Below are 27,959 nucleotides of genomic sequence, written 5' to 3' on the forward strand. Positions count from 1 at the left end.
TGTAGGTGCCGTTAGCGCATCTATAGCAGGACACCTAAAGCATCTTATGCCTAAGTGGTCATAGTTAGTGGCGGAGCGGGATTTAGGTGCCATTAGGCACGATTCACTAAAGAACTTAGATGCCTGCAATGTAGGTCGGTAAAACGCTAGCCTACATTGCAGGCATCTAAGAATTTTCTAGGCGTCATTAGCCGTGATACTCTTAACAGCACCCAAGCGTGATTGACATGCGGCTGGCATCCATTTTTGTAGACGCCACTGATTTAGGCGCCGTTTACAGAATCCGGTCCTAAAAGCGTCCATGTACTTGCCATTTGTGTGGGAGGCTGAGAAAGAACACCTGCTGTTTTGTCTCCCCCAAACTGAGGCCCTCTTTTACCAAACCGCGGTAGAGGTTTCTACCGCGTCTCTGGGTGCTAAATGCTCATACACAAATAGGAATTGTATGAGCGTTGGAACATTTAGCGCTCCAGGCCACGGTAGAAACCTGTACCACGACTTAGTAAAGGCGGGGGTGGGAGTGGTAACTGTATTTCTGGGAACATGTTTTCACACTCTATCTAAATTTATAACTGCTAGGGAAGCCTGTGTATACTTTTAGCCAGCTGAGGAGAGTAATTTTCACACATGCCAATTTACATGACCCACCTCATATATGATTAACAGGAAATAATGGCCATGGGCAATTTGACAACTGGCCTTTTCTGTAATTTATCTCTTTCTACCCTCTTTGGGATTTTCCCTTTTAGCTGCTACAGTATATGTGTTACTTTGACAACACGTGTAAAATTGCAATGGCAATAAGGTAATTCGGATCTGCACTACAACCCATAAAATATTAACTTTTTAACTGTATTATTTTATTTACGCTCTGATTTTCCTAATTTGGTATAGCACTGTGAGTAGGAATTACTGTGATTATCAGTGGGTATATTTATAAGGGTTATGCGGGTAGAATATACAGTATTTGTATTTCATATCATGTTCTTTTTTTTCATTTCTCTTTGCTTTTGTTTTGATTATGTCATTCTAGGTCGTTTTGTGCACACTATTATAAACCAAAACAGTATATTTGTGAATGTGGAGATACAAAAGAGAGGGTGAAAATAAACTGAACATGAAATGCCTCATTGTACTGTCTGATTGCTCTTTTTTTCCTGTGGACAACAGAGTTATAAATGAACAGTTCCAGTCTACAATCATAATTCACAAACATGCTGGGAAGCCATATTGTTTTTTCTGTCATCCTCAATTTTCTCCACATTTCCTGTTCTGCATGACCATCGTGTCACAGCAGTCGGCCTAGCAAGATGGTCTCCTGCATCCATCCTTCTGCTGCTGAAATCTCTATGAATCCCAACTTGTTGTAGAAATCCAGCTGCTGCTTGTCAGTGGGACTCACTTCGCAGAACACACCCTGTGATCCTGGAATCAAACAGAAGGGAGAGGAAGAGAGAAGGGTGACAGAGTGCCCAGAAGATTACATAACATAGTAGATGAGGGCAGATAAAGACCTGCATGCCCAACAAGATGAATTTGTAGCATAAGGTATGATGTAATACAACCTATGAATACTTGATCTTGATTATATTAAGAAGGTCAGAGAAATATGAAATTATACAGAGAGAAAAATTAAAGATACAGTATAGGCAAAAGGAGGAGTAAGTGTGTATGAAAAAAAAAAAAAAATAAATAGATGAAAATTAAAATAAGTGAAATAGATGAGGAAGAGAAGGGAAAATTATTAATTTGTTCTAATGGCTAACAATCCATGTCCAGGAAAGTTCCTGACTGAGACCCTGAGTATTTAAAACTGGCTAGCAGGACAACCACTCTACCCCAAAACAACTCCAATATAATGAGTCCTGTAAAGTATCAATACATCCCTGGATAAAGAATGTTCCACCTAACCACTAAGTAGATATCCAACGGAAATAAAAAGGGTCACATGATAGTTACGAAACAATGGCCAATCAGGGACTTCCTTAGGCTTCTCCCTAAGGAAGTCCCTGATTGGTTCTAGCGCCTCAGGCTCGTCCCAAGACCAATCAGGGCCTTAGGCCCCTCCCTGCACATCACATGATGCACCGAGGAGGGACCTATGGCCCGCATTGCGCAGAGAGCGGCTGGCGGAGGAGCAGGAGGGACTGAACACCCCTACTGCTCCTGACTTAAAGGTACGGGGGGTGCGATCGGGGGTGGCCCAACCCAAAGGCAGGGGGGCTGATGGTAGAACGGAATGGGCATCCCTCCTGCCATATTCGCATGAGGTGGGGAGCGTCTGGTGGCAGGAGGGAGTGGGCAACCCTCCTGCCAGTTTTTGGGGTTCAGGGAGGGAGGGGGCGCTTTGTAGGGGGGGAAGAGGGGCCTTTTTTTCTTATATTGGGCAGATATTTTGAGTGTGTAATGTACGCAAAATATCTGTGCCATTAAAAAAAATGAAAAACAAAAACAAAAACAAAACCCCGGCAGAAGCCCTGACAGCAATGACAAGAGGCTCTGTCACTATTGTTAGGGCTCTGCACTGACTCATTCGCTCACTGAGTGATTGAGTCGGTGAGTTTGCATGCAAATTTGATAATGAATCAATCGCTGTTTGAAATTCGGCAAGAGAATCGGCCAACTATCTTTAGTGAATCTGAGCCTAAGACAGCATTTCTATAGCATTTCTATAGGCACTGGTTGTGGCATCTATTTCAAGCCCATTCTACAAAGAAAGTAGGCAAACAGCCAAAACATACATATATTAAGGCATTATCACTTACAGTATATACCAGCCATATAGCTGGTGTAAATACTTGCACCAAAATCAGTGGTGAAGTGGGGGCGAGAGGTGCCCGGGGTGGTGATGCCCCTTACCTGCCCTCTTCTCTGCCCCCCTCTTTCCCCGCTCCCTCCACCACCACCACATATGTGCACCCATTCCCTACCCTGTACATCTTTAAACTTCCCCGGTGCGAGCAGCATCACCAACTTGTCCACTCCGGCTCTTTTTCTGATGTCACTTCCTAGGCGTGGGACCTGGAAGTGATATCAGAGAGAGAGAGAGCCTATGCTGGTGCGAGCAGGAGGTTGGAGTTGCTGCTTGCGCCAACAAAGAGATAGAGGTATGGTAACAAAGTGGGGAGGAGTGGGAAGGAGAGGAGGAGGGTGCCAGTGCCCTTAACAAGATGGCGCCTGGGGCAGCCTGCCCCCCCTTACTACTCCACTGACCTAAATGTTAGCACACAGTGGTTCATCGTGCCCAGCAGTCCACTCACACGGAGGCCCTTAGGTCAAATACCAGTGCCCTAACTGATTCTAGCCTTATCTGCGTATGTTCTGGTTCAGCAGGAACTTGTCTAACTTTGTCTTGAATCCCTGTAGGGTGCTTTCCCCTATAACAGCCTCTGGAAGAGCATTCCATTTTTCTACCACTCTCTTGGTGAAGAACTTCCTTACGTTTGTACGGAATCTATCCCCTTTTAACTTCAGAGAGTGCCCTCTCATTCTCCCTACCTTGGAGAGGGTGCACAGCTTGTCTTTATCTACTAAGTCTATTCCCTTCATTATCTTGAATGTTTCGATCATGTCCCCTCTCAGTCTCCTCCACCTGCCTTCCGCCCTTGTGCAGGTCCACCAGCAAAGTAAATCACAGCACATACTTTTCTGTTACACAGTATTCTATGAAGTCATTTATGCATGTTAATTTACACATGTAAGTGGCCACTTATTACAATACTGCCATTTATGTACCTTTCTGCTGTCTAAGATTAGGTGGCTCCTTATAGCAGTGGTCCTCAATCCCGTCCCAGAGGACCACCAGCCAGTCGAGGTGTCATGATATCCCTAATGAGTTTTGCATGCCTGTCATCTCCATTGCATGCAAATAGTCTCATGCCTATTCATTAGGGATATCATGAAAACCTGACTGGTTAGTGGTCTGCCTGGACAGGTTTGTGAGCCACTGCCTCATAGGATTACCCCCTAAGCATTTACCAACTTACAGTGTAAGTCCTCACAGAAGCTGCTGCCAATGATTCCAGCGCTTACCATTTGCTTTTAATGCCGAGAGCAGGCAGATGGTGAGGCTCCGTCCCGCACTGACATCCATCGCACATGATAAAGAGACTGCTTGCATCAGGGACGGGAAATGATGCAAGACTGACTCAGGGAAGGCAGGTCTTTCTGTGTGGAAGAACATCACAGCCTACTTCAGGCAGGGCAGCGGCAGAGACACAAGGTTGGTAAGTCGCGGTCCACAAGGAGTAGGAGAAAACAAGGGCAGTTTAGTAGGTAGCTCAGGATTTCAGAACGGATTGCTAACATGTGAATGCGTAGTAACCATACCAATATTAACGCAAGGGAAGTGCAGAATCTCTGCATGAACTGCTGGAAGCAGGGCCAACATCTTCTCGTGCAGTTAGCGCAGAAGCAATACATTTAGGGGCTAAGGGCTAGATTCACTAAGCAAACCGATCGTGTACCGATCGGTTTGCGAGCCCTTTGCGACCAAATTTCCCTTCAACCCCATTCACTAACGCCTGTGGCAATCCGATCCCGACCCTCCCATGCAAATTAGCAAAACCCCATGCAAAATAGCCAAGCGATTGATTCACAAACAATTGCCTGGCTATTTCGAATCGGGTTTTACTATTGGCAAACCCGACTGCTGCAGACCTGTCGGCAACTGAGCGAGGATCGCTCTCTAGTGATCCTCGTCGAGGGTAGGGAGCGTGTTAACAATCGTCCCCATTTGCATGCAGGCCTTTAGTGAATTCGTCGGGCCTGCATGCCAAAAGGAAACAGGTCGCACACGGATCGGAGGGTTAGTGAATCTAGCCCTAAGTTTGTAAAATTAGGTTTTGCAATGACGAGTGCAACTTCCGTTATAAAATGCTTGCAGAAATCTGCATGTGCGTGTCTGACTTTAGGTGTAGTCATTTATGTTAACTCAATGGCTGGTATAAATGCTTGCACCTAACTACAGACAGTTAGGTGTGCAAAAGTTAGTATTTTATAACTACTACTACTATTTATTATTTATAAAGTGCTACATAAGAACATAAGCAGTGCCTCCGCTGGGTCAGACCATAGGTCCATCCTGCCCAGCAGTCCGCTCTCGCGGCGGCCCAAACAGGTCACGACCTGTCTGAATAACCAGAAGGGGCCCCCTTGCCACCTTGGTTTCCCATTGAAGTCCTATCTTCCCATCGAAGTCCTAATCCTCCGGTCTTGCACATTCACGACTTGGTTGGGTTTCCATACTTATTACCTGATTAGTTTTCTATACTTGTATTACATCCCAGCACCTCTCTCAGTATCCCACGATCCCTTTATCCCTCAGGAATCCGTCCAATCCCTGTTTGAATCCCTGTACTGTACTCTGCCTGATCACTTCCTCCGGTAGCGCATTCCAAGCTACCTGTGTGTGTTAGTGCCTGACAAGCCCCTGACCCTCTCATATCCCTCTGAGGTCCCCTTTGAAGAGGCACACTCTGGAATTTGATCGTGCAATTTATAGAATACCGACTACAGGCAATTACAGAGTAACTTCTAATTGGTCCCAATCAAAGCCTATTATTGCTTATTAACACCAATTATCAGCTCATTATTAAATTAATGTTATGATTGACCTTATTCTATAACTTATGCACTAAGAAACCTTTATAGAACATTCCCACCCAACATTCCCACCCAACATTTGGGCACAAGAACATAAGAATAGCCTTACTGGGTTAGACCAATGGTCCATCAAGCCCAGTAGTCCGTTCTCATGGTGGCCAATCCAGGTCACTAGTTCCTGGCCAAAACCTAAGATGTAGCAATATTCCATGCTACCAATACAGGGCCAGCAGTGGCTTCCCCCATGTCTTTCTCAATAACAGACTATGGACTTTTCCTCCAGGAACTTGTCCAAACCTTTCTTAAAACCAGCTACGCTATCCGCCCTTACCACATCCTTTGGCAGCTATTCTCTGAGTGAAAAAAAATTTCCTCCTATTGGTTTTAAAAGAATTTCCCTGTAACTTCATGGAGTGTCCCCTAGTCTTTGTAATTTTTGACGGAGTGAAAAATCGATCCACATGTACCTGTTTTACTCCACTCAGGATTTTGTAGACTTCAATCATATCTCCCCTCACCCGTCTCTTTTCCAAGCTGAAGAGCCCTAACAATTTTAGTCTTTCCTCATACAGACCTGATAGTGGTCTCAAACTCGCAGTCCGGGGCCACATGTGGCCCGCCAGGTACTATTTTGAGGCCCTCAGTATGTTTATCATAATCATAAAAGTAAAATAAAACAGTTTCTTGATCATCATATGTCTCTTTAGCTATAAATTACAATATTATTATTAAGACTTAGCCAAAAGGAAAGATTTATAAACTATAAAGAGTTTTACCTCATGCAAAATTGTCATTTCTTTAATAACATTAACTATTTTTTCGGAGGCCCTCCAAGTACCTACAAATCCAAAATGTGGCCTTGCAAAGGGTTTGAGTTTGAGACCACTGACTTAAGACACTTGTTGAAACCTGGTATAGATCTTCATACCCAAAATGTGGATGTTGAGCGTGTAAAACCAAGTATTCTATAGCATGGCGCCTAATTTCTAGGAACGCCCCTCACCTGCCCATACCTCTCCCATAGCCACATCTTCGTTTTAGTTGCACACTATGAAATTTTGATGTGCTTGTTATAGAAGAGGGTGGAGGGTAGATGCATGCGTAATTACTAAGTTGCCATATTGGTACAGACTGAAGGTCAATCAAACCTAGTATCCTGTTTCCAATGGTGGCCAACCCAGGTCATAAGTGCACAGCCAGATTTTTTTGCTGCTTATCCTAGAAATCAGCAGTGGACTTCCCTAAGTCTATCTTAATAATGGCTTAGGAACCTTTGTTTTAGGAAATTATCCAAACCTTTTCTAAACCCTGCTAAGCTAACTGCCAATTAAGTGCTTGCTAATTCCAATAATAGATTGTTAGCACCTAATTGACTAATTAGTTTACATGTATATCTGGGATCTGTACCCAAATTTGGACAACTTTGGGTGACTTCTATAGAATCTAAGGGAGTGTGGCCTTGTGGGAGCCTAAGAGATGTGGCATCTTTACGAACTGAGCCGAGAAGAAGAATTGAGGCAATAAATGTACCACAGGGGCTGGAGATCTGAGAACAGGGACATCCACAGAGACTGTGCTCCGGTAAAGGGTGGTGGTGGTGGTGGTGCGGGAAGTGGGGGGGGGGGGAATAGAGAATGTCTTAGAGATTGGATAGAAAGGGGGAGAGAGAAGGGTTATCAGACATCTGGATTTCCCTGGACATGTCTGGGGGTTTGGACAGCTTTTCAAAACCAGGCACTTTGTCCAGGTTTTGAAAAGCTTCCTTGAAATCGCATTGGCCAGGATCCATACATGTGTGGATTCCGTCCTGCCCAACAAGAGCAAGCAGCGGGGGAGAGGTGGGGAGCGGGACAGGGGCATAACAGGACAGGTGGAACTGGGCAGGCCTAGAACCCTAGGAGAGAGATTACATGGTCTGGGTAAGGTTGGATGAATGCTGGACCAACTACAAATGTTTTGCAGCCCTGCAGGGATTGTATAGCACATCCAACCTTTACAGATACTTGAAATTCCCCCTTAACAGGAAGGAGATCTACTACTGTTATTGCTCAGTAACAGTACAGACTATATCCTGCATGTCTACACCCATCTTACCTGCTTCAGAAACAGGTTTCCCAGGGCATTGGATTTTGGGTACTTCTCCCTCATGATAGGAAGCCAGGTTGTCTCACATTTCTTCAGGAAGTTCCACACGTTGATGGCCCCCGCTGCATACCCACACAGTCCTCGCTCATCCTCTAGAACAAAGAAATACTCTGGACTCAGGCTAAGGAAACTGCCTAAGAACCTGCAGGGTAAGAACAAAGCAAAAAAACCATGGGACACAGGAGAGTCTCATGAGTAATTCAACAGGCCTTTCATCATCCAAACATCTAAAATCCTTAAAGGAACATGAATAGTCTGTATTAAATGTCATGTTAATTAATCAATATAGCTAATGTCTTATTCAGCATGAATTCTAGTATGAGATATTAGTTCTGCTCTTGCTGCTACAAGATATATGTAGCACCGTAGACACATTTAAGAGAGAGTCCCTGCTTCACAGAGTTTACACTCTAGTCAAGACATGCATACATAACAAATTAGTGACAGCTAAAAGAAAAACTAGTGTTGAATTAAGGTGGCCTTATAATTTCACAAAATTCTGCAGGGGGAGGAGTGGCATAGTGGTTAGAGCTGCTGCCTCAACACCCTGAGGCTGTGGGTTTGATCCCAGCCTGCTCCTGTGACTCTGGGAAAGTCACTTAACCCTCCATACATATTCATTAGATTGTGAGTCTGCTGGGACAGGTAGGGAAAATACTTGAGAGTACCTGATTATTATTCATTGAATTGTAAACTTCTTTGGGTGAATCTAAATCTTAGACTTCTCTCTAGCTCAAGGGCTGCTCTACCACAGTGGATCCAAAGGGGGGCATGAGAGAGAAGCAGTACATTATGCCTCCCAGAAGAAGCTGGAGGGAGGGGCCATTTCCAGAGCAGCAGCTTCCAAAAGACAGGGTTGAGCTGTCGAAGGAGCTGCTGTAGGGACAGGGTGAGTAATCTCTAATTGACTATGTAGAACAAGGATTACCCAGCCCTGAGGAAGGGGTGGACAAGGAATATGAATCCTGAAACAGAAACCACAAAGCAGTAGTAACAGCAGCCCGGTGGATGGCCACAGTACAAACCTAGAACGCTGGAGTGGATGTCGAAATAGGAGAACTGTTTTGAATTATTAAGATAGCTTGGGGAAATCCATTGCTTATTCCTAGGATAAGCAGCATAAAATCTGTTTTTCTTATGGGGATCTTGCCAGATACTTGTGGCCTGTCATACTGGGAAAGACCAAAAGTCCATCAAGCCCAGTATCCTGTTTCCAACAGTGGCCAACACAGGTCACAAGTATCTGGCAACATCCTGAAGACCTGACTGGCAAGAGGGTACTCTAGGACCGAGTTGAGACACACTGGTTTAGTGCTCTTTCTACTGCTACTTCCAAAAACTTTCCTGGTAGTCTAGTGTCCTCCCTCAACTGACCCTCCCTGTTCCCAATATTTAAAAAAAAATTACATTTGCCCTGGTAATCCACTGGCCTCCTTCCTTCCTTCCACTTCCAAAAAGGTCCCTGTATTTTATTTTTTAATATCAGGAAAAGGATGATTTTCTTGGGAGTGGGAGCCATAGGGCTGTAACAGAAAGCAATCCGAGCAGGGTGGTCAGGTTGGAGTGAGAGAGGGGGCACTGCTAGACTGCCACCGTTCTCTCAACCAATCTTATTATGCTGCCCCAGACCTGTCAAAAAACCTTCCCACACACAACACATGTGGGTTTTTTTTTTATTGCATTGCTGCACAATCCATAATGACCACATTACCATGCATTTTAATGTCCTGGGCGGTTATGGTTTCTACATGAGTTAACACCCACACCATAATATTCTGTTATGCTCCCAAGTCCAATCCAAGCTCTAAAGTGAGCCGCTCCAGGTTTTCTGCCTTTATATTCTCCACAATAAAACAACTACCTCAGAAACAAAAATTAGTAGTCTCAGGCTTAAATATCTTGTCTAGTCCAGAAGGGTGTGATACATATTCATTTGGGAAAACCTGACCTGGCAAGGGCCGAGGTTGGACGCCCCTGTTCTAAGGGATGAGGGATTCCATCAGATTTTGCCAATTGTATTCTTAAATGCAATTTGTGACACTCTGAGTGAAAATGCACCACCAATTAAAATTTAAATTCTAACTGTATCACTATCTATCAAAATCTGATCTTGTTCTGTGTTATAGCTGTCTTTTTCCAATTTAGTTGCAAAAACAAAGTTTTGTGCATAGAGACACCAGAATTAGAGAATGACACGGTGACAAAATACATCACCGTTCCCGTCTCCGTGGATAACCGCGGTAAACCATCTTCATGTTATTCTTTAAGGAGAGAGGGAAGAATCAGAGTATGAATGGCCACAACCACTGACCCACAAGCTTTGCTTTGAAGAATGCTGGTGTAGAAGGACTGAGGTTGAAATAGACACTAGAAAATGACATGGGATTATTTCCTGCGGTTATCCACGGGAACGGTGATTAATTTTGTCACCGTGTCATTCTCTAACCAGAATGTTCATGGAACAAATAATGGCATACAAGCTACCAGTGCATGCAGCCTCATGAGGAAAAGGTCATTCTCCCAACCACATCATGCATTCTCACATGCAGCAATGGCCGCTTCAATCCCATTGTGATTATTCAAAGATTTAAAAATTTATTTGTCAACCTTTCAGTAAGGGGATATTATAATAATCTTAGGGGTGAAATTGATCTATAATCCATAAAATCTTCCAAATTTACCTGTCTCCTATCAGGTCAGGATGGGTAGAGAGTATCTTAGAAGTATCTGATCCTATATCAAAATTTTCCCGGCACATTTGGTACAGGCTGATCTGAAACAAAGGAGTAAATCTATTCATTAAAGACAGAAAAAGCAACCATTGTCCCCACTGAAGCCTGTATCAATGATTGCATTCTTCACAAACAAACTTCATATGAATCAATGCTTTTCTAGAGTCGGGAGTGGTACCGGAAGACTGGAGAAGGGCAAATGTGGTCCCTCTATACAACATAGTAACATAGTAAATGACGGCAGATAAAGACCTGAACGGTCCATCAAGTCTGCCCATTAGTTATACCCATTAAAAATACATGATTAAATGAACTTGTCTCTTCTTTGATATTTCTGGGCCATAGACTAAAGTCCACTTGGTATTGTCCTAGGTTCCAACTGCTGAAGTTGCCATCTAAGCTCACTCCAGCCTATCCAACCATCCTGTTGATTGCAGGATATCTACTGTAAAGTCTGGCCAGTAATGTCCTCATGTTCCAAGTTAGTGGAGTTCCCATTGATACTCTCCCCAGCCCATCCTACACCGAATCACTATATATGGGACACAAACCATACAGGTCTGTATAATATCGGCCTTAGTTCTTTAATTTATACAATTTGTTTTCTAATTAGAGATCCTCTCTGTTTATCCCATGCTTTTTTGAAATCCATCACCATTTTCCTCTCCACCACCTCCCTTGGGAGGGCATTGCAGGTATCACAAGACAAACTAATGCTATACCTTAATAATCCCTGATCCTGTACATTTCTGAATAAGTCACAGACCTATAAGTAGATCCTTTAATTTGTTCCGATCATGTAAATTCACCTGGTAATGTCCAGATTACTTCTTTTGTAATCCGCAAGGTTAAGGTGGAATAAAAGTCACTAATGTAATGTAAAAGTGGAAGTAAGGAAGAAATAGGGAATTACAGGCCTGTAAGTCTGACTTCTGTAGTAAGCAAATTAATGGAAACACTTTTAATACAAACAATGGTGAAGTTTCTGGAATCCGGGATTACAGGACCGGCGGTAACATAGATTCACTAGAGGTAGATTCACAAGAGATTTGTCTTGTCAGACAAATCGGATCAATTACTTTGACTGGATGACAGGAGAATTGGATAGAGGGGATGCGCTAGATGTGGATTTTAGCAAAGCTTTTAACAATGTTCCACACAGATGTCTAATAAATAAACTGAGTATCCTCGGGATGGGCCCCAAAGTGACGGGCTGGGTCAGGAATTGGTCGAGTGGAAGATGACAGAGGGCAGCAGTCAATGGAGATCGCTCTGAGGAAAGGGATGTTACCAGTGGTGTGCCTCAAGGTTATGTTATTGGGCCTGTTCTTTATAACATTTTTATAAGCGATATTGCTGCAGGGCTGTCGGGTAAGATTTGCCTCTTTGCAGATGATACCAAAATATGCAATAGAGTAGACACCCCGGATGGTGTGAATAACATGAAGAAAGACCTAGTGAAGTTTGAAGAATGGTCTAAAAATTGTCAATTAAAATTTAATGCTAAGAAATGCAAGGTCATGCATTTGGGTTGCAAAAACCCGAGGGAACGGTAGGGAATGAAGAACTTATGTACACAACAGAAGAGCGGGACTTGGCTGTGATTGTTGTGATGATCTTAAAGTGGCCAAATAGGTTGAAAAGGTGATTGCGAAAGCTAAAAGAATGCTAGGGAGAGGTATGGCCAATAGGAAAAAGGAGGTATTGTTGCCTCTGTATAAGACTCTGGTGAGACCTAATTTAGAATATTGTGTGCAATTCTGGAGACCGCACCTTCAAAAAAGATATTATTAAAAAAGGGATGGTTAACAAGACTAAGAATATTATAATGCCTCTGTATTGCTCCATGGTGCAACCTTACCTGGAGTATTACATTCACTTCTGGTCTTCTTATCTCAAGAAAGATATAGCGACACTAAAAAAGGTTCAAAGGTTAGGGCTCTTCAGCTTGGAAAAGAGATGGATGAGGGGAGATATGATTGAAGTTTACAAATCCTGAGTGGAATACAATGGGAACAAGTGGATGAATTTTTCACTCCGTCAAAAATTATAAAGACTAGGGGACACTCCATGAAATTACACGGAAATACATTTAAAACCAATAGGAGGAAATATTTTTTTCACTCAGAGAATAGTTAAGCTCTGGAACACATTGCCAGAGGTTGTGGTAAGAGCGGATGGTGTAGCTGGTTTTAAGAAAGACTTGGACAATTTCCTGGAGGAAAAGCTCATAGTCTATTATTGAGAAAGACATGGGGGAAGCCCCTGCTTGCCCTGGATCAGTAGCATGGAATGTTGCTACTCTTTGGGTTTTTGCCAAGTACTAGTGACCTGGATTGGCTACCTTGAGGACTGGCTACTGGGCTTCATGAACCATTGGTCTGACTCAGTATGACTATTCTTATGTTCTTATATAATAAAGGATAGTCCAGAAGAAATGGGGCTTGGGGACAGACTCATAAGGCATATGGAGATAGACTTAAAGATCTCAATATATTTACTTTGGAGGAAAGGTGGTAGAGGGGAGATATGTTAGAGACTTTTAAATACCTACTTGGCGTAAATGCGCCTGAGTTGAGTCTCCTTCATGTGAAAGGAGTTCTTGAATGGGAGCAATGAAATTAAGAGGTGATAGGCTCAGGAGTAATTTAAGGAAATACTTTTTTTATAGAAAGGGTGGTAGATGAGTGGAGCAATCTCCCGGAAGAGGTGGTGGAGACAGACACTATGTCTGAATTCAAGAAAGCCTGGGATAGGCACATGGGATTTCTTAGAGAGAGGAAGAGATAATGGTTACTGTGGATGGGCAGACTGGATGAGTCATTTGGCCTTTATCTACCATTTTGTTTCTATGTTTCTAACATTGATGGATTGCCATTTAATCATGCATCGACACTGAATGTGACTATGCTATGGACAAAATACAAAGCTACCCTTCCAAGATTGCATCATACATAATGTCGTTCTGTAGCTGCCATTGTGTCATATATCTGAGAGCCCTGTTTGTGATGCCAGTGTTTAATCATGAAGGAGTGTAAACTGCACAGAATGGCCGGTGCAGCTCTGGCCCCCTTGATATGCAGACTGACTATAATCATGCAGATCTTCATGTTGCCGTATAATAGGAAATTGAAGTAATGAGAGAACACAGTAAGTTCAAAGTCTAATAGATGCTGGTACTGTCATCTTGAAGTAGGGAAACTGGATCATTTATTATTCTATTGTCCCTTGATACTCAATTTCTGGAAATCAATATGGGGAAAAATTAGTATGATAGTTGGTGTCTCTTTGCCATTGACTTATGAAGTGGTTTTATTTGGAACATTATTGAGGCCTAAGAATCCAATTGACGGATGTAGCGGTATATAAGAAATAAATTACATTACATTACATATAAAAGCAGACATCTTCTGATTATAACGGGGGTTGCTATGCAAATGATAACCAGAAACTGGAAGAACTAGGATAGATTAAACTTTTCTTTTTGGTGGGAAACATTGTGTTTGTATTACAGGTATGAAAGAATGACTGCAGATCAACTGGGAAATAATAAAAAGTTTAAAGGAGTATGGGGTCCATTAGAGGCATTTGTTAAACAACAGAATAACTAATTGATGAAAACTTTAATTCCTAGATGCTTTCTACACACATCCAGAGAGGGAGGGAGGGAGGGGGGTGGGAGAAGGGTACTATGTTTAATATTTGTTCGACGATGAGTGCTGTTTTATGTTTTATTTGAATGTATATTTGTTTGCACTTTGTATCAGTTCTGAAAATTAATAAAGATTTACAAAAAAAAAAAAAAAGAACTTGGAAAACAAAATGACTATAAGAGTAAATGAAATAAAAATAACAAACATAACTAATTTTTTGTTTCACACACTTCCCTAGCAACCAGTTTTGTTGAGTATGATCTGTAGTAACTAATAAAATCCTTCATTGAAGCATAAAGTCCTTTCAGTAAAATGCCTGAGTGGTACCTTGTCTTTGGGAAGCAGTGGTCTGATTGTATATCGGTGGCTATTTGGGAAAAGAGGAGGTGAATGACTGAAGAGCTCGCCATTGTTTCCCACAGGCAGCAGCATCTGAAAGAGAGATAACATGTTACAGGCTAGACAGGATCAAGTCCATAGGGCAACTCTCTTCAGGCACCTCTCCACCTCCATCCATCAGAGGCAGTCTCTGGCAGTGTTCAAGACCAAGTTAAAAGCTCACCTCTTTGAGACTGCTTGCAATTCCTAACTCTTCTCACCTTGGGTTTCTGCATCCCCAATCTTCTATGTCATGTCTGTCTAAGTTAGATTGTAAGCTTTTCTGAGCAGGGACTGTCGATTTAATGTCATGATGTACAGTGCTGCATGCACCCTTCAGCACTATAGAAGTATTAAATAATAGTAGTTGTTTAGACAGTAAGCTCTTTTGAGCAGGGACTGTCTTCTTTGTGACTCTGTACAGCGCTGCGCATCTGTGGTAGCGCTATAGAAATAATTAATAGGAGCGGTAGAAGCAGCAGTACACAAAGTCCTGGAGTGTGACAGTATATAAGGGAGAAAACATGTTGTCCAGCATTAAGCAGCACAGAATTTAGAAAAGGCAATGAAAATGTGTATGTGTATGGACTATTTTTTTTTTTTACTATGGTATGTATTCTTGAGGACTTGCCAACATGATCGGAGTAGATGTGTGTGAGTATTTCAAACACTCCCTTTGGGGAGATATTTTGGTCAAGAGGATAGAATCTATATAGAGAAAGACTCTGAAGGCTTCTTGTTCTTCTCTTCAATTTCCTAAATAGAAAGGTGACTGGGGCTCAAGGGTGGAGCTTTCAGGCCTCCAAGAGTTGGGAGTAACTTGGGGTCCAGATGGAGTGTGAGAGGACCAGTGGTGAGAAATGGTGAAAGGGCAGGTAGCTCCATATTCCTTTTCAACACTAAAGGTTACATAAGTATCTTAAGTGGATTGGCAGACTGCTGGACATGTGAAACAAGAACGGAGTGATGCACATTGGGAAGAATAGTCCAAAACATAGGAATCCTTTTACAAAGGTGCGTTAGCCATTTTTAGCGTGCGCTAAATATTAATGCACGCTAAATGCTAACGCATCTATAGACTTATAATGGGCGCTTTAGTGTTTAGCACGCGATAAAATGGCTAACACACCTTTGTACAAGGACCCCATAGTTACCACATGCTAGGGTCAGTACCCAAGAAAAAGATTTAGGTGTTATTATAGACAATCTTTGAAATCCTCTGTCCAGTGTACAGCGGTGGCCCAAAAAGCAAACGGGATGCTAGGAATTATTAGGAAAGGGATGGTAAATAAGATCAAGAATATTATAATGCCTCTGTATCACTCCATGGTGCGACCTCAACTTGAGGACTGCATTCAGTTCTGTTCACCGTATCTCAAAAAAGATATAGCATTATTAGAAAAGGTTCAAAGAAGGGCAACCAAAATGATAAAGGAGATGGAGCTCCTCTCATATGAGAAAAGGATAAAGATGTTAGGGCTCTTCAGCTTGGAAAAGAGACAGCTAAGAGGGGATAGGATTGAGGTCTTCAAAATCTTGAGGGGTCTAGAATGAGTAAAAGCGAATCAATTTTGTACTGCTTCAAAAATTACAAAGACCAGGCGACACTCAATGAAGTTACGTGAATAGTTAAGCTATGAAACTCATTGCCAGAGGATGTGGCAATAGTGGTTAGTGTAGCTGGGTTTAAAAAAAAAGTTTGGCCAAGTTCCTGGAAGAAAGGTTCATAGTCTGTTATTGATATAGAAATGGGGGAAGCCACTGCTTGCCCTGAGATCAGCAGCATGAAATGTTGCTACTATTTGGGTTTCTGCCAGGTACTTGTGATTAGGATTGGCCACTGTTTGAAGCAGGATTCTGTTCTAGATGGAACGGTGATCTGAACCAGTATGGCTATTCTTATATTGTTAAATATATACATAATATAACTTATATGAATGTTTATCCTAGGTTTTCTAGTATGCAATTTAATATTGTACCTGTAGCTCCCCAGCAAGGCCCCCTCTGTACACCCACGGTTCAGCATCCATTCCCAAAAATATTGATGAGGAGTCATTACGGCACCCTGGAAGAGTCAAAAATGAAAGGAAAAATTAACATAACATGGACATGAACCTACTGCATATCAAACATATTTCTCGTCCCACATGAAGACAAGATAGAACCTTATCCACTTCCCTCGCTAAAAACTCTTGCCCCAAAGTGATCCATTTGCATTATAAATAAATTTGGAATAACCGAGGGACATCACTTTGTACAAAAAGATGTGTTTAGGTAGATTACAGCCAAAGCCTGAACCATTTTAATGACAAAGAAAGAATGGATACCATTATTTATTCTTTAAAATTATAATTATACACTTTTCAATCATGTACAAATCCCACTTAATTTTAGACTTGATTTTTATACTAGGGTTACTAGGCATCTAAAATATAGAAATGCATCTTTATCCACCGCAAAATAGGGCATGATGCTGCACAACCATAAGGGCCTCGATTCTATAAACGGAGCCTAAAACATAGATGCCGAGGAATGTGGTGCATTGCGCATGTCAATACATAAGCGCTGTTTATGAAATCGTGCCTAGCAGTAGCCTCAATTGGAACTGGGCACCAATAGGCGTCAAAACCTTAAGCGCCCCTATTTACGTCAGGATTTTCTTGGCCTAAATACCAGTGCCTAAGTCCAATATACGCACCTATATACAAAATACACCCATGATCTGCCCTTAACCACACCCAGTGGTGTAGTAAGAGTAGGAGGCGCCCGGGGCAGTGGCACCCCCACCGTGCCCTCCTCTCTTTGTCCCTGGCTCCTCCACCCCCAGTTTCCACACTTGTGCTCTCCCTCCCACCCCTGTACCTCTAAATCTTTGCCAGTGTGAGTGGCTTCGGCAGCATGCTCCTTGTGCCAGTGTTGGATTTCTCTCTGACATCACTTCCTGGACCCGTGACCTGGAAGTGATTCAGAGGAGAACCAGTCTGGCGTGAGCAACAGGCAAAAGTTGCTTGCACTAGCGAAGATAATATAGAGGTATGGGGTGGGGGGAGGGATGGTGTGAGTGGGGTGGGGTAGAGAGGTGCCAGCACCCCCACCAACTCAGCACCCGGGGTGATCCACACCCCCTTTACTACACCACTGATCACATCTACTTTCTAGTAAGTGCCTTGGAGTAGGTGCCTAGCTAAAAGTGGTAGGCACTTACTGAGTTAGGCACCTAGAAAGCAATTAATTTTAGTTTAAGCCAATTATTACGCCAATTAAACTTGTTATCTATGTGTCTTTTATAGAATCTGAACCAAATAGCATATCTTTGACTTTCTATTAAAATGCCCCCCGAAGGCCCCTCTTTTGTGCATGCAAATACATGTACATAATGAAATCAAGCACCTATTTTTAGGTGCCTGAAATCTATATTGAGTGTGTAAAGCCAACTTATGTTAAGAGCTCTTTATTTTGCATGCCCAAGTACCAAGTAAACTTGTGAAAATATAGATCTTTCTGGTTTAGCTGGAAACAAAACTATACACATTTGGGAAGATGCCAATACTTAGATAGGAGAGGAAAAGAGAAAAAAGAGGAGTATACAGCATAGGTTAGAAGATATTGTATCAAATTGCCTTTATAGACCGTGAAAAAACAAACTTATGCATACACTGGAAGCAGCCTCTCCAGGATCTCAGGGAGTCCTGCTCACTCAGAATTCTGCCATCTGAAAATCAAAAATGAACAAAAAGTTATCTTAATGTAGTGGTAAAAAAGGAAAAAGGTAGCACTGAAAGAGAGTCTAGAAATGAAGGCCAAATTATCATTTCAGTCATCTGCATTCTGGCTCAGATGCACTAAAAATCATCTTTAAGGCTGTGTGGGTCACTGTGGATCGATTAATTGTCCAATTTTAAAACGGCAATCAATGTTCAACCTTAAATGCAAATTAGTTTTGTGGAGGTCAGCCGTAATCCCACCCCACCAATCATTGAAAAAGCGACTTTCGCAGGGGAAGATTGAACAGCAGAGCAACAGGGGAAGCCCTGAAACAGCCTCCTGCCACTCAGCGTTACAAATACACAATACCTGTCCCCATTTAAAAAAAAAAGTCATACCAGCCCCCAGACAATGGCCACCCCCTCCCCGATGATGGCCGCCCCCAACGATGGCCCATGAAAAAAAAGAGGCAGAAAGGATGCCCATTCCCTCCTACCTTGGCCACCCGGAACCCCCTCCCACACACACACACACACACACACTCTTCTCCCTAAGGAAGTCCCTGATTGGCTGAGGTGCCTAGGCCTTTTCCAAGGGAGGAGCTTGCCTCAGCCAGTCAGAGCTTTAGGCCCCTCCCCGTGCATCAGATGATGCATCAGGGCATGGCCTAAGGCCAATATCACAGCTGAGCAGCAGGAGCAGGAGGACTTTGCTCTTCCTCCTGCTCCCCAAGATCACGGGACTCGGGAGGCCTGAGGAGCAGGAGGGACTGGGTACCCCTCCTGCTCCCAATGTTTCTAAAGGTACGAGGAGGGGGTGGGCCGGGCCCAGCCAGCTGGATGGTCTTCTACAGGGAGGGAGGTAGGCCGGGCCGGGCCCAGCCAGGTGGCGTTTGCGATGGCAGGAGTGAGATGGCATCCCTCCTGCCTTGTGTTCGGCGGGGCATCGGCGTACGGCGGGTTAAAACCACAGGCTGGCAATTATATAGACTATATAAAAAAGGAATAATTCCTTTTTTATGTATTCTGTAAAAATTGCCAGCCTGTGGTTTTAAAGGGCAGGAGAGTCGATAAGAAGTGAAGCGACTGGTCCTCTGCAGTCGCTTTACTTCGGATCGGCAAGCCCAATCGGTCTTCCTTTTTCAGGCTAGTTAATTGAGACCCTGCCTACTTTGCATGCCATTTCCCCTAATTTGATGCACAGATTTTAGTTGGATCACAGGACAGGTTTGTGAATTGGGCCGGAGGGAAATCTGCTCGCTAAGGGCTTGCAATCCGATCGGTACACGATCAGTTTGCTTTGTGAATCTAGCCCTTTATCTTGATACCAACAGCCAGCACCTTGTTATTTATAGACTGATATAGAGGTGCAATTGCCAAGCCCCTTGAATAAGTCAGAGATGCACACCCAGCCACCTGATGAAGGCACTGGTGATCAACACCATGTTCCTGATGTCTGATATATATGGGTAGAGATCATACAGCAGTGCTCTGTTGGCAGATTTCATGAAGCGACCGTGCAGATGGACAATCTTCTCACACTGCAGCTGGAACTTGCGAGCCTGAGACCTCCACTCCTCACCCTTTCCAAAAACAGTATAAAAAAGTTATTAAAAATTACAGGAGCACAAGAAGGAATCAAAAAGTATGTTATAAGGCTTTACAGGCTGAACTCTGCTTTGCAAAGCTCACTACAAAAAATTACTAGGCACTTCAAACACTGCCATTGCAGTGCGGCATGAAATGAGTCAATCAGAATGTCAGCAATAGTTACAAAAATTCTTAATGCTCTAGGTCAGTGGTTCCCAACCCTGTCCTGGAAGACCACCAGACCAATTGGGTTTTCAATCTAGCCCTAATGAATATGCATGAGAGAGATTTGCATATAATGGAAGTGACAGGCATGCAAATCTGCTCCATGCATATTCATTAGGGCTAGATTGAAAACCCGATTGGCTAATGCAAAACCAATCAAGTTTATTACTAGTAACTTAAACCTGGTTTGCAATTATAGTTGACCCAGCAATAAGATACCTTCTTCCAGATGGTTATAAAATACATCATCTTTTTTTTTTAAATCTTTATTAAGTTTTCAAAGCTAACAAAAAGTGCAAAACACTATTATTAATAATCATAATTAGCACTTATAATCAATCAGTAACCATACAGAAAGGATTTTAAAAAAACCTTTTTCTTCCAGCGCTTTCAATCAGGGAAAAACAAACAAACAAAAGAAATACCCCCTCCCTCCCCTGGATGTGTGCTAAAACAGAAAATAAAGCTAAAAAAACAATTATAATGAAGCCACAAAAGCCATTAATGGACCCCAAACCAATAAAATACATCATCTATGCAGAAAGAAAAAAAAAGAGGAGGGGTAGCAATCATCTATAAGAACTCTTTTGAACTCACCATAACCAATGATTACCTGGAAATCATAGCATGCAAATAAAAGGCCCCTTCCTAAAAGACAAACTAATCTGCACCATCTAGTACTACCCATCAGGGAAATGAATAGGAGCCAAAGTCCACTGCAGTGCCTTCCTATTCAATCTAATGCTGCAAGATAATGCTATTCTTGAAGCAGAAGACATGAACATATACTTAGGGCCTCTTCTATTAAACTGCCCTAGCAGTTTCTAGCTCAGGGAGCCGTACTGAATGGCCTGCACTGCTACCGATGCTCATAGAGTTCCTATGAGCGTCAGAAGCAGCGCAGGTCATTCAGCGCGGCTCTCTGTGCTAAAAACTGCTAGCGCAGTTTAATAGAAGAGGGGGTTAGATAAAATAGAAGACAAAAACACCTTAGTGTTTCTTTCTTTTCTGGAAGACAAATCTAGAGATCCTATCCTTCCAAAAAAAGCAACCCACTATAAAGGTCACCAAAGAGACTTTATAATAAACAATAGAAAAAAGAAAGACAACCTAAAAATAATAGCAAAAATCTGGACACCTATAATATGGTTAGACCACTTTACCATCTACTGAGAAGAACACCAAAATAAGAAAATAAAAGACAACAGAATGACCAAAGAAACGAGAGGAAAAAGATACAATATTGTATTTTGGCAAAAAAATTGATGAAAAACTTCATAACCAAAAAAAAAAACCTAGCCATCAACAAATGGAATGAAAACATTGAAGAAGTACTAGATGAAATGTACCCTAAAAGAGTGAAAAAAATAGTAGATAATAGAAACATCCCCTGGTTCATTGAAGAGCTATCACTGAAACAGTAATACAGGGTCCTAGAAAGGAAATGGAATAAGCAGCATATTGAAGACTAAATCTCATGGAGAAAAATGATCTACCACTACAAAAACCCAAATAAAACTAGCCAAATGTAAGCATTGTTCCAAACAAATAGGAAAAGGAAAACCAGGTTGAGGGGTAGTAGATTCAAGAGCAATGTTAGGAAATTCTACTTTACGGATAGGGTGGTGGATGCCTGGAATACACTCCCGAGAGAGGTAGTGGAGAGGAAATCGGTGGAGGAGTTCAACGAAGCGTGGGATGAGCACAGAGGATCTAGAATCAGAAAATAATAGTAAATATTGAAGAACTAAGGCCAGTACTGGGCAGACTTGCACGGTCTGTGTCTGTATATGGCCATTTGGTGGAGGATGGACTGGGGAGGGCTTCAATGATGGGAGGGTGTAGATGGACTGGAGTGAGCTTTGATGGAGACTTCAGTAGTTGAAACCTAAGAATAGTACTGGGTAGAACTTTGGATTCTTGCCCAGAAATAGCTAAGAATAAAGTTTTTTTAAAAAATTTAAATTGAATCAGGTTGGACAGACTGGATGGACCATTTGGGTCTTTATCTGCCATCATCTACTATTTTACTATGTAACAAATATGAAAAACTTACTTCAAATAACACACTTCCTAGCTAACTCAACTGAATTAACAACCAAATCAACAAATACTCCACCAGCAGATGAACTGGCAACATTTTTCAAAGCAAAGGTAAACCACATCAGAACTGACACTAAGAAAAGAAATGCAACAAACTGCATAGAAGAACTAGAAAACAGCACAAAATTAAGACAGAGAGAAAAGACTCTCAACAAACAAAATGCCCAGCAGTTAATAAGATTACTACCTAAATACACCAAATCTCAATGCTCATTAGATGTCTGCCCAATTTTCCTATAGAAAAATCCATCAAAAATATACTATAACAGTTAGGCTGGCTGAACGACTCACTATAAAAAGGAATATTCCCCAAACTCCTAGGAAAAATCATTTTAACACCCATCCCAAACGATCAGAAAGGAGAAATTAATGATGTCCAAGAAATCCAGGAAGGGTGGGTGGGAGGGGGTGTTATATATTTATTATATCATTTGATTGTATTGAGTGCTGATTATTGTAATATTTGTTTGTTAATCTGTTGCACTTATTGTTGGCTTTTGCAAATGAATAAAGATTAAAAAGAAAAAAGAAAGAAATAGAGACCAGTAGCTTCAATCCCACTTCATGTCATCCTCAGGATACTGAGCCAAGCCTCTTCTGCCCAGTTAAACCCTTTTGAATATCAACCCCTTATATTTCTCACAGAAACAGTTCATCTATACCACTAGTTTATATGATTTCCTGTGGACCATGAATGTTCAAGAGATTTCAACAAGTAAGAGGTGATGGGCTATCCTGTTTTTCTGTGAAGGAAGTCAATTGCTGCTTTCATTGGCCTTTTCCCTTAAACATCTTAAGAAGTGAACAATAGGTTCTCTGTTCCCCTCTCCCATTAGAAAGCTCTTTCTCCTTTTACCCTCATATGTTTTATCCGCATAGCCATAACAGGTACGTTAGATAGATTGTGAGCCCACCGGGACAGAGAGGGAAAATGCTTGAGTACCTGATTGTAAAAACCGCTTAGATAACCTTGATAGGCGGTATATAAAATCCTAAACTAAACCTTAGGTTTGTATACCGCGCCATCTCCACAAGCGTAGAGCTTGGCATGGTTTACAGGGTTAGATTGAAAAGGAGCTATAATGAAGGGTTATAGGAAAGGAGCTAGGAAGATAAAGAGGGACAGGGTACCAAAGAGCGGGAGGTGTTAGATTTTTGAAAAGAGCCAAGTTTTCAGGTGTTTGCGCCATCATCTCGACCACTGCTTCTATCTTTATTCACATAGAAGCAGTGGTCGAGATGATGGCGTACAACGATTAGGGACCCAGCCTTGAAAAAGCTTTCTCCAGCGAAACATGTTGGCTACAGAAAGTCCCTAGAAAAATGAGACCACGAACATAAAAAGATAAGTTTGAAACTAAATATTTATTACTGATTATCTCTGAAAGGTTGAAAATACTAGTGAAAAGATAGAAGAATTTAAATAATTTAGAACAGGCATTATAGTGATCCGGTGAAGATTTTGCACATCAAGCTTAACGTTATGAAAGCAGTTTAAACGTGGAGTGGTGCATCTGAGGATCTAGCTGACATTCACTCTACTGAGTTCTTAGTGGAACAAGAAAAAATGAATGAAAACACCTGAATATTTGTGAAAAAAAACAACAACATGGTGCTGAAAGACCAAATAAACTGGAGGTAACTAATAGGTTGAAAAGAAATTAGACCTACCTTTTGACTGTCACTCTTCTTGCCATTGACACTGACCAGGTCACTGTGTGCTCTGAGCCACTGGAACTCCCTGAGTAACTGGCCAGCTTCCTCCCCGTGTTCATAAGGCAGATAGTATAGGTCTACCAGAGTCCTTAGGTCATCCTGAGTCAGTTGATCATGAACTAATGATGGTGCCACCTCATTTACTATAATTTGTTCTCTTGTCTCTGGACATTTGTTTACAGACTTATGCACACCATTGGCAGGGCGCATCACGGGACATTCTCTGGCGAGTCTGTTCTCTTTAGACAATCCTTCAGTAGAAATGTTTGAGTATTCCATTTTTCTGTCAGCCTGCATGGAAGGACAGTTAAGAGACACACCCATCACAGAACCTTTTCCATTGTCAGTCACCACTCCGTGCTGATTCTCTGTTTCCAAAGAGATTGGTAAGATGTTCCCAGAGGTTTGGTTATGGCTTTTTTCCCGTAGTGGTGACCTCAGATCCATTCCAGAATCCTGTCTAACTGCAAATGATTGATTCTGTTCTATCCACAAAGGATCTGGGCTAGCTTTTTCCACTTCAGTTTTAGAAGATGAATTTAGAAGTTCGAGGTTGGTAAGAAAGATGGAATCCTTTGATCCCAAACAATCATGGCTAGTTTTACTAGACTGTACTGATGCCGGGCTAAAACTACTTCCTCCCTCAGGCCAGGGTTTGTGGGTTGTCTGTGACTTAGGATCCATGGTATTCGTTTTAAGAATAGCTAAATGGGACTGTCGGCCTGTTCAAAGAAAAAGGACAGAGTTATAAATTGCTAACAACTCTCTGCACCCTTTCTCCTCCTCTGTCTTCTGAACACATACCATAAGAAAACTCTTGTAACATAGTAAAATCCTATACTTGCCTGGCTCCAAGGGTTGCTGTATCTCCTTCACCCAGTCTATCAAAGCTTGTTCTAGGGCATCTTGTGCACTGTATCTCATCTCCCATTCTGACTCCATGTCCTGTGATTCTGATGCACCCGTCTTGAAGCATTCCACAGCAAAGAGCTCTGTCCAAAAGATAAGGGAGAGAGAAGACCAGTTACTCATAGAAACCAAAGTCAAACAAAAAACAAAATCCAACAGGTCAACAGTGAACCACAATCAACAGCTAACAAAAGAGAAACTGCAGACAATTGTACAAGATGCAGGCTATGTTTATTTAGACAATCTTTTTGTTGCGCATAGTATAACCACCTTTTTACAAGCCAAGGGACCCAACACGGTGCGTGTTTCAATCAACACATCTTCTTCAGGGGTCCCTAAGCTGTGATGGTCTTAGAAATGCCACAACAAATGAGGAGTGTGTGGCGCAGTGTGGTGCAGTGGTTGGAACTACAGCCTCGGCATCCTGGGGTTGTGGGTTCAAACCCGTGCTGCTCCTTGTGACCCTGGGCAAGTCACTCAGTCCTCCATAGCCTCAGGTACGTTAGATAGATTGTAGAGCCCACCGGGACAGGTAGGGAAACATACTTGAGTGCCTGATTGTAAAACCGCTTAGATAATCTTGATAGGCGATATATAAAAACCTAATAAACTTGAAACATGAGCCTCTGTGTTGAAACATTAAGTTCCCAGGTGGTTGTCCACGAGAAATACATGTGGCTATTCAAAAGGTCCAGTAGGAAAACCTGGTTTGCATTCCTTTCCTAATCCTCACATTGCCTAGGCACAGATATTCTGAAGCACTGGTTCTCAACCCAGTGTTCAGGAACACTCAGCCAGTCAGGGGTTTTCAGGATATCCACAATGACTATGTATGCAACAGATTTGCATGCCAAGAAGGCAATGCATGCAAATCTATCTAATGTATATTCACTGTGAATATCCTGAAAATCAGACTGATTGTGTGTACAGCAGCATAGTAAGGGGGGGGGGGGGGGGCGGACTGTCATGGGTGCTGGCTCCTCTACTCCTTTCTGCCTCTCTATTTGTACCTCTTTGGCTCTGCATTGGTACGAGCAGCATCTTCAACCTGCTGATTGTGCTGGCCTCAGCTCTCCATCCGAAGTCACTTCCTGGTCACGGGACCAGGAAGTGATGTCAGAAGGAGAGCCTAGGTCGGTGCAGGCAGCAGATTGGAGATGCTGCTCGCTCTGGCATGCACGCAGCGGGAGGAGGGGGGAGAACGCCACTGCCCCAGGCCCCTCCTAACCTCACTACACCACTGTGTGTGTGCCCCAGTGTCTGCTTCTGCTGTTTGCTGCCATCCTAGCTAACTTTATAAACTTGCCTAGTGGATTAGCCATTTCTGATATTCTGGCCCTAACTGATGGAACAAACACCATATTCTTCACCAAATACCTTGCAAGCCTCTATCATTAGGTCTCATACATTAGGACATTTACATCTCACACTCACCTCAAGAGTTCAGTGTGGCTTACAAAATTTAAGAGACTGAGCATTAACCAGGAATTAGATTACTGAGAAACAATAGCATAGCTAATTGTAAAAGTTGCCTATAACAACAAAATTCCAAAATAGTTATCTTAAAACAACAAACCTTCAGAAATAAGTAAATTTTTTAAACAACTTATGAAATCTGATACGAGGGATTTAACATCTTGTTAGGTGGAGAAATTCATTCTACCACCTAGCAGTTTGATAGAACATTGCCGAAAAAATCCTTTTTTATAAATAATTTTCCTTGGATTTGGGTAATGTAAAACTATGAAATCCCAAGAAGCTGGATCAGAATCATTCTGGCAGAATGATTACCGAACTGCAGCATATTGTTAGGGGACCAATCCTTTTATAGTAAGAAAAATTACAGACCACAACTTAAAAATTACACAAATTACACAAGCAACTAACGTACTTTCAAAAACATAGGCATAACCCTTTCAAACTTTGAAACTTTGTATATCATTTGCGTCCCTGTATTTAATATCATCTGAAGTTTCTTCAGAGGAGCCTCCTTTCATCCCAGTTAAATGATGTTACAATAAATAATGTTGGGCCATACAGAATGTATCGGGAGTAAAGTTTGATCTACTTGGTTTGAGTTTCTACAATCACTCACACTTTTGTTCTTGTTCTTGCTATCATCTCATCTGAAGTCTTGCGCTTATCACCTAGCCTCCCACCTTTGCTTTCAGGCTTGCTACAAAACAAGCAGTTTTGAGCTCGTGTCTTCTCACATTATTTTTGCTTCCCTGTTGAGTTTATATTCAGCTAATTATAGCAACGTCAAGAATGAAAGATAACACAGCCAGATCAGCAGTCTTGGATTCCATTATAAAATTCAGGACAGTTTGTCTGTTCCAAGTTTACACCAGTCACCACAATGGCTGCATATCAGCTCCATGGAAAATAAACTGAATACCTTACTTTAGGAGTAATTTTACCTTATACTCCTACTTGAAGATCATTCTTTTGGTGTGATTAAGTATTCTCTAGACCAGTGGTTCCCAACCCTGTCCTGGAGGACCACCAGGCCAATCGGGTTTTCAGGCTAGCTCTAATGAATGTGCATGAGAGAGATTTGCATATAATAGAAGTGACAGGCATGCAAATCTGTTCCATGCATATTCATTAGGGCTAGCCTGAAAACCGATTCGACTGGTGGTCCTCCAGGACAGGGTTGGGAACCACCGCTCTAGACTTTAGCCCCTCTGGCTTGATCACGGCTAACATTAGCAATAACTCACATATAATTGACACTACAAATTTTTTTGTGGTCAACAGTGTGACTCCCTTTACAAGAAGAGACTGAAAGACCTGAATATGTGTACTCTAGAAGAGAGGAGGGATAGAGGTGATATGATAATAATAATAATAATAATAACTTTATTTTTCTATACCGCCATAGTCTTGTGACTTCTAGGCTTTTATGGTACAGTGTCCATAATTCTCAGTAACTTAAACAATTTGTTTGGAAATGTGCTTCAAACCAGTTTTGAACTGAACCAGGTGCATATTTAAACACTGTGGTTGTCATTTTTATTTTTAAAAAGTTGGCCATAGCATTTAAACATTCAAGAATACCTGAATATTCAATGCTTTCAGATAACTGCGCCAAGACTGCGTGGACAAATGGGAGCAGACAAGTTAGCACAAGACAAGTGAGCGCAAGACATCTGAGTGCAAGACAATTCAGCGCGAATGATTTCTAGAAAAAGCACGAG

At 42.1% G+C, this 27,959-nt stretch overlaps 1 protein-coding gene across 1 annotated transcript in view; it reads right to left on the reverse strand.

Moving 5' to 3' along the window:
* Positions 1-484: 484 nt before the first annotated feature.
* LOC117367430 (protein O-GlcNAcase-like) overlaps positions 485-27,959 on the reverse strand; it is an 81,178-nt gene continuing 53,703 nt past the window's right edge. Inside the window, exons 8-17 of the mRNA XM_033959962.1 lie at positions 24,696-24,842; positions 23,806-24,572; positions 19,625-19,799; positions 18,168-18,224; positions 16,492-16,577; positions 14,462-14,566; positions 10,431-10,522; positions 7,699-7,891; positions 4,033-4,189; positions 485-1,425 (exon numbers count right to left, since the gene is read on the reverse strand). Of these exons, the coding sequence (XP_033815853.1) occupies positions 1,289-1,425; positions 4,033-4,189; positions 7,699-7,891; positions 10,431-10,522; positions 14,462-14,566; positions 16,492-16,577; positions 18,168-18,224; positions 19,625-19,799; positions 23,806-24,572; positions 24,696-24,842 (1,916 nt within the window). The 3' untranslated portion in view covers positions 485-1,288. The remainder of the gene's footprint in view (positions 1,426-4,032; positions 4,190-7,698; positions 7,892-10,430; positions 10,523-14,461; positions 14,567-16,491; positions 16,578-18,167; positions 18,225-19,624; positions 19,800-23,805; positions 24,573-24,695; positions 24,843-27,959) is intronic.

The sequence above is a fragment of the Geotrypetes seraphini genome, chromosome 1, assembly GCF_902459505.1.
Source record: "Geotrypetes seraphini chromosome 1, aGeoSer1.1, whole genome shotgun sequence".
Lineage (NCBI taxonomy): Eukaryota > Metazoa > Chordata > Amphibia > Gymnophiona > Dermophiidae > Geotrypetes > Geotrypetes seraphini.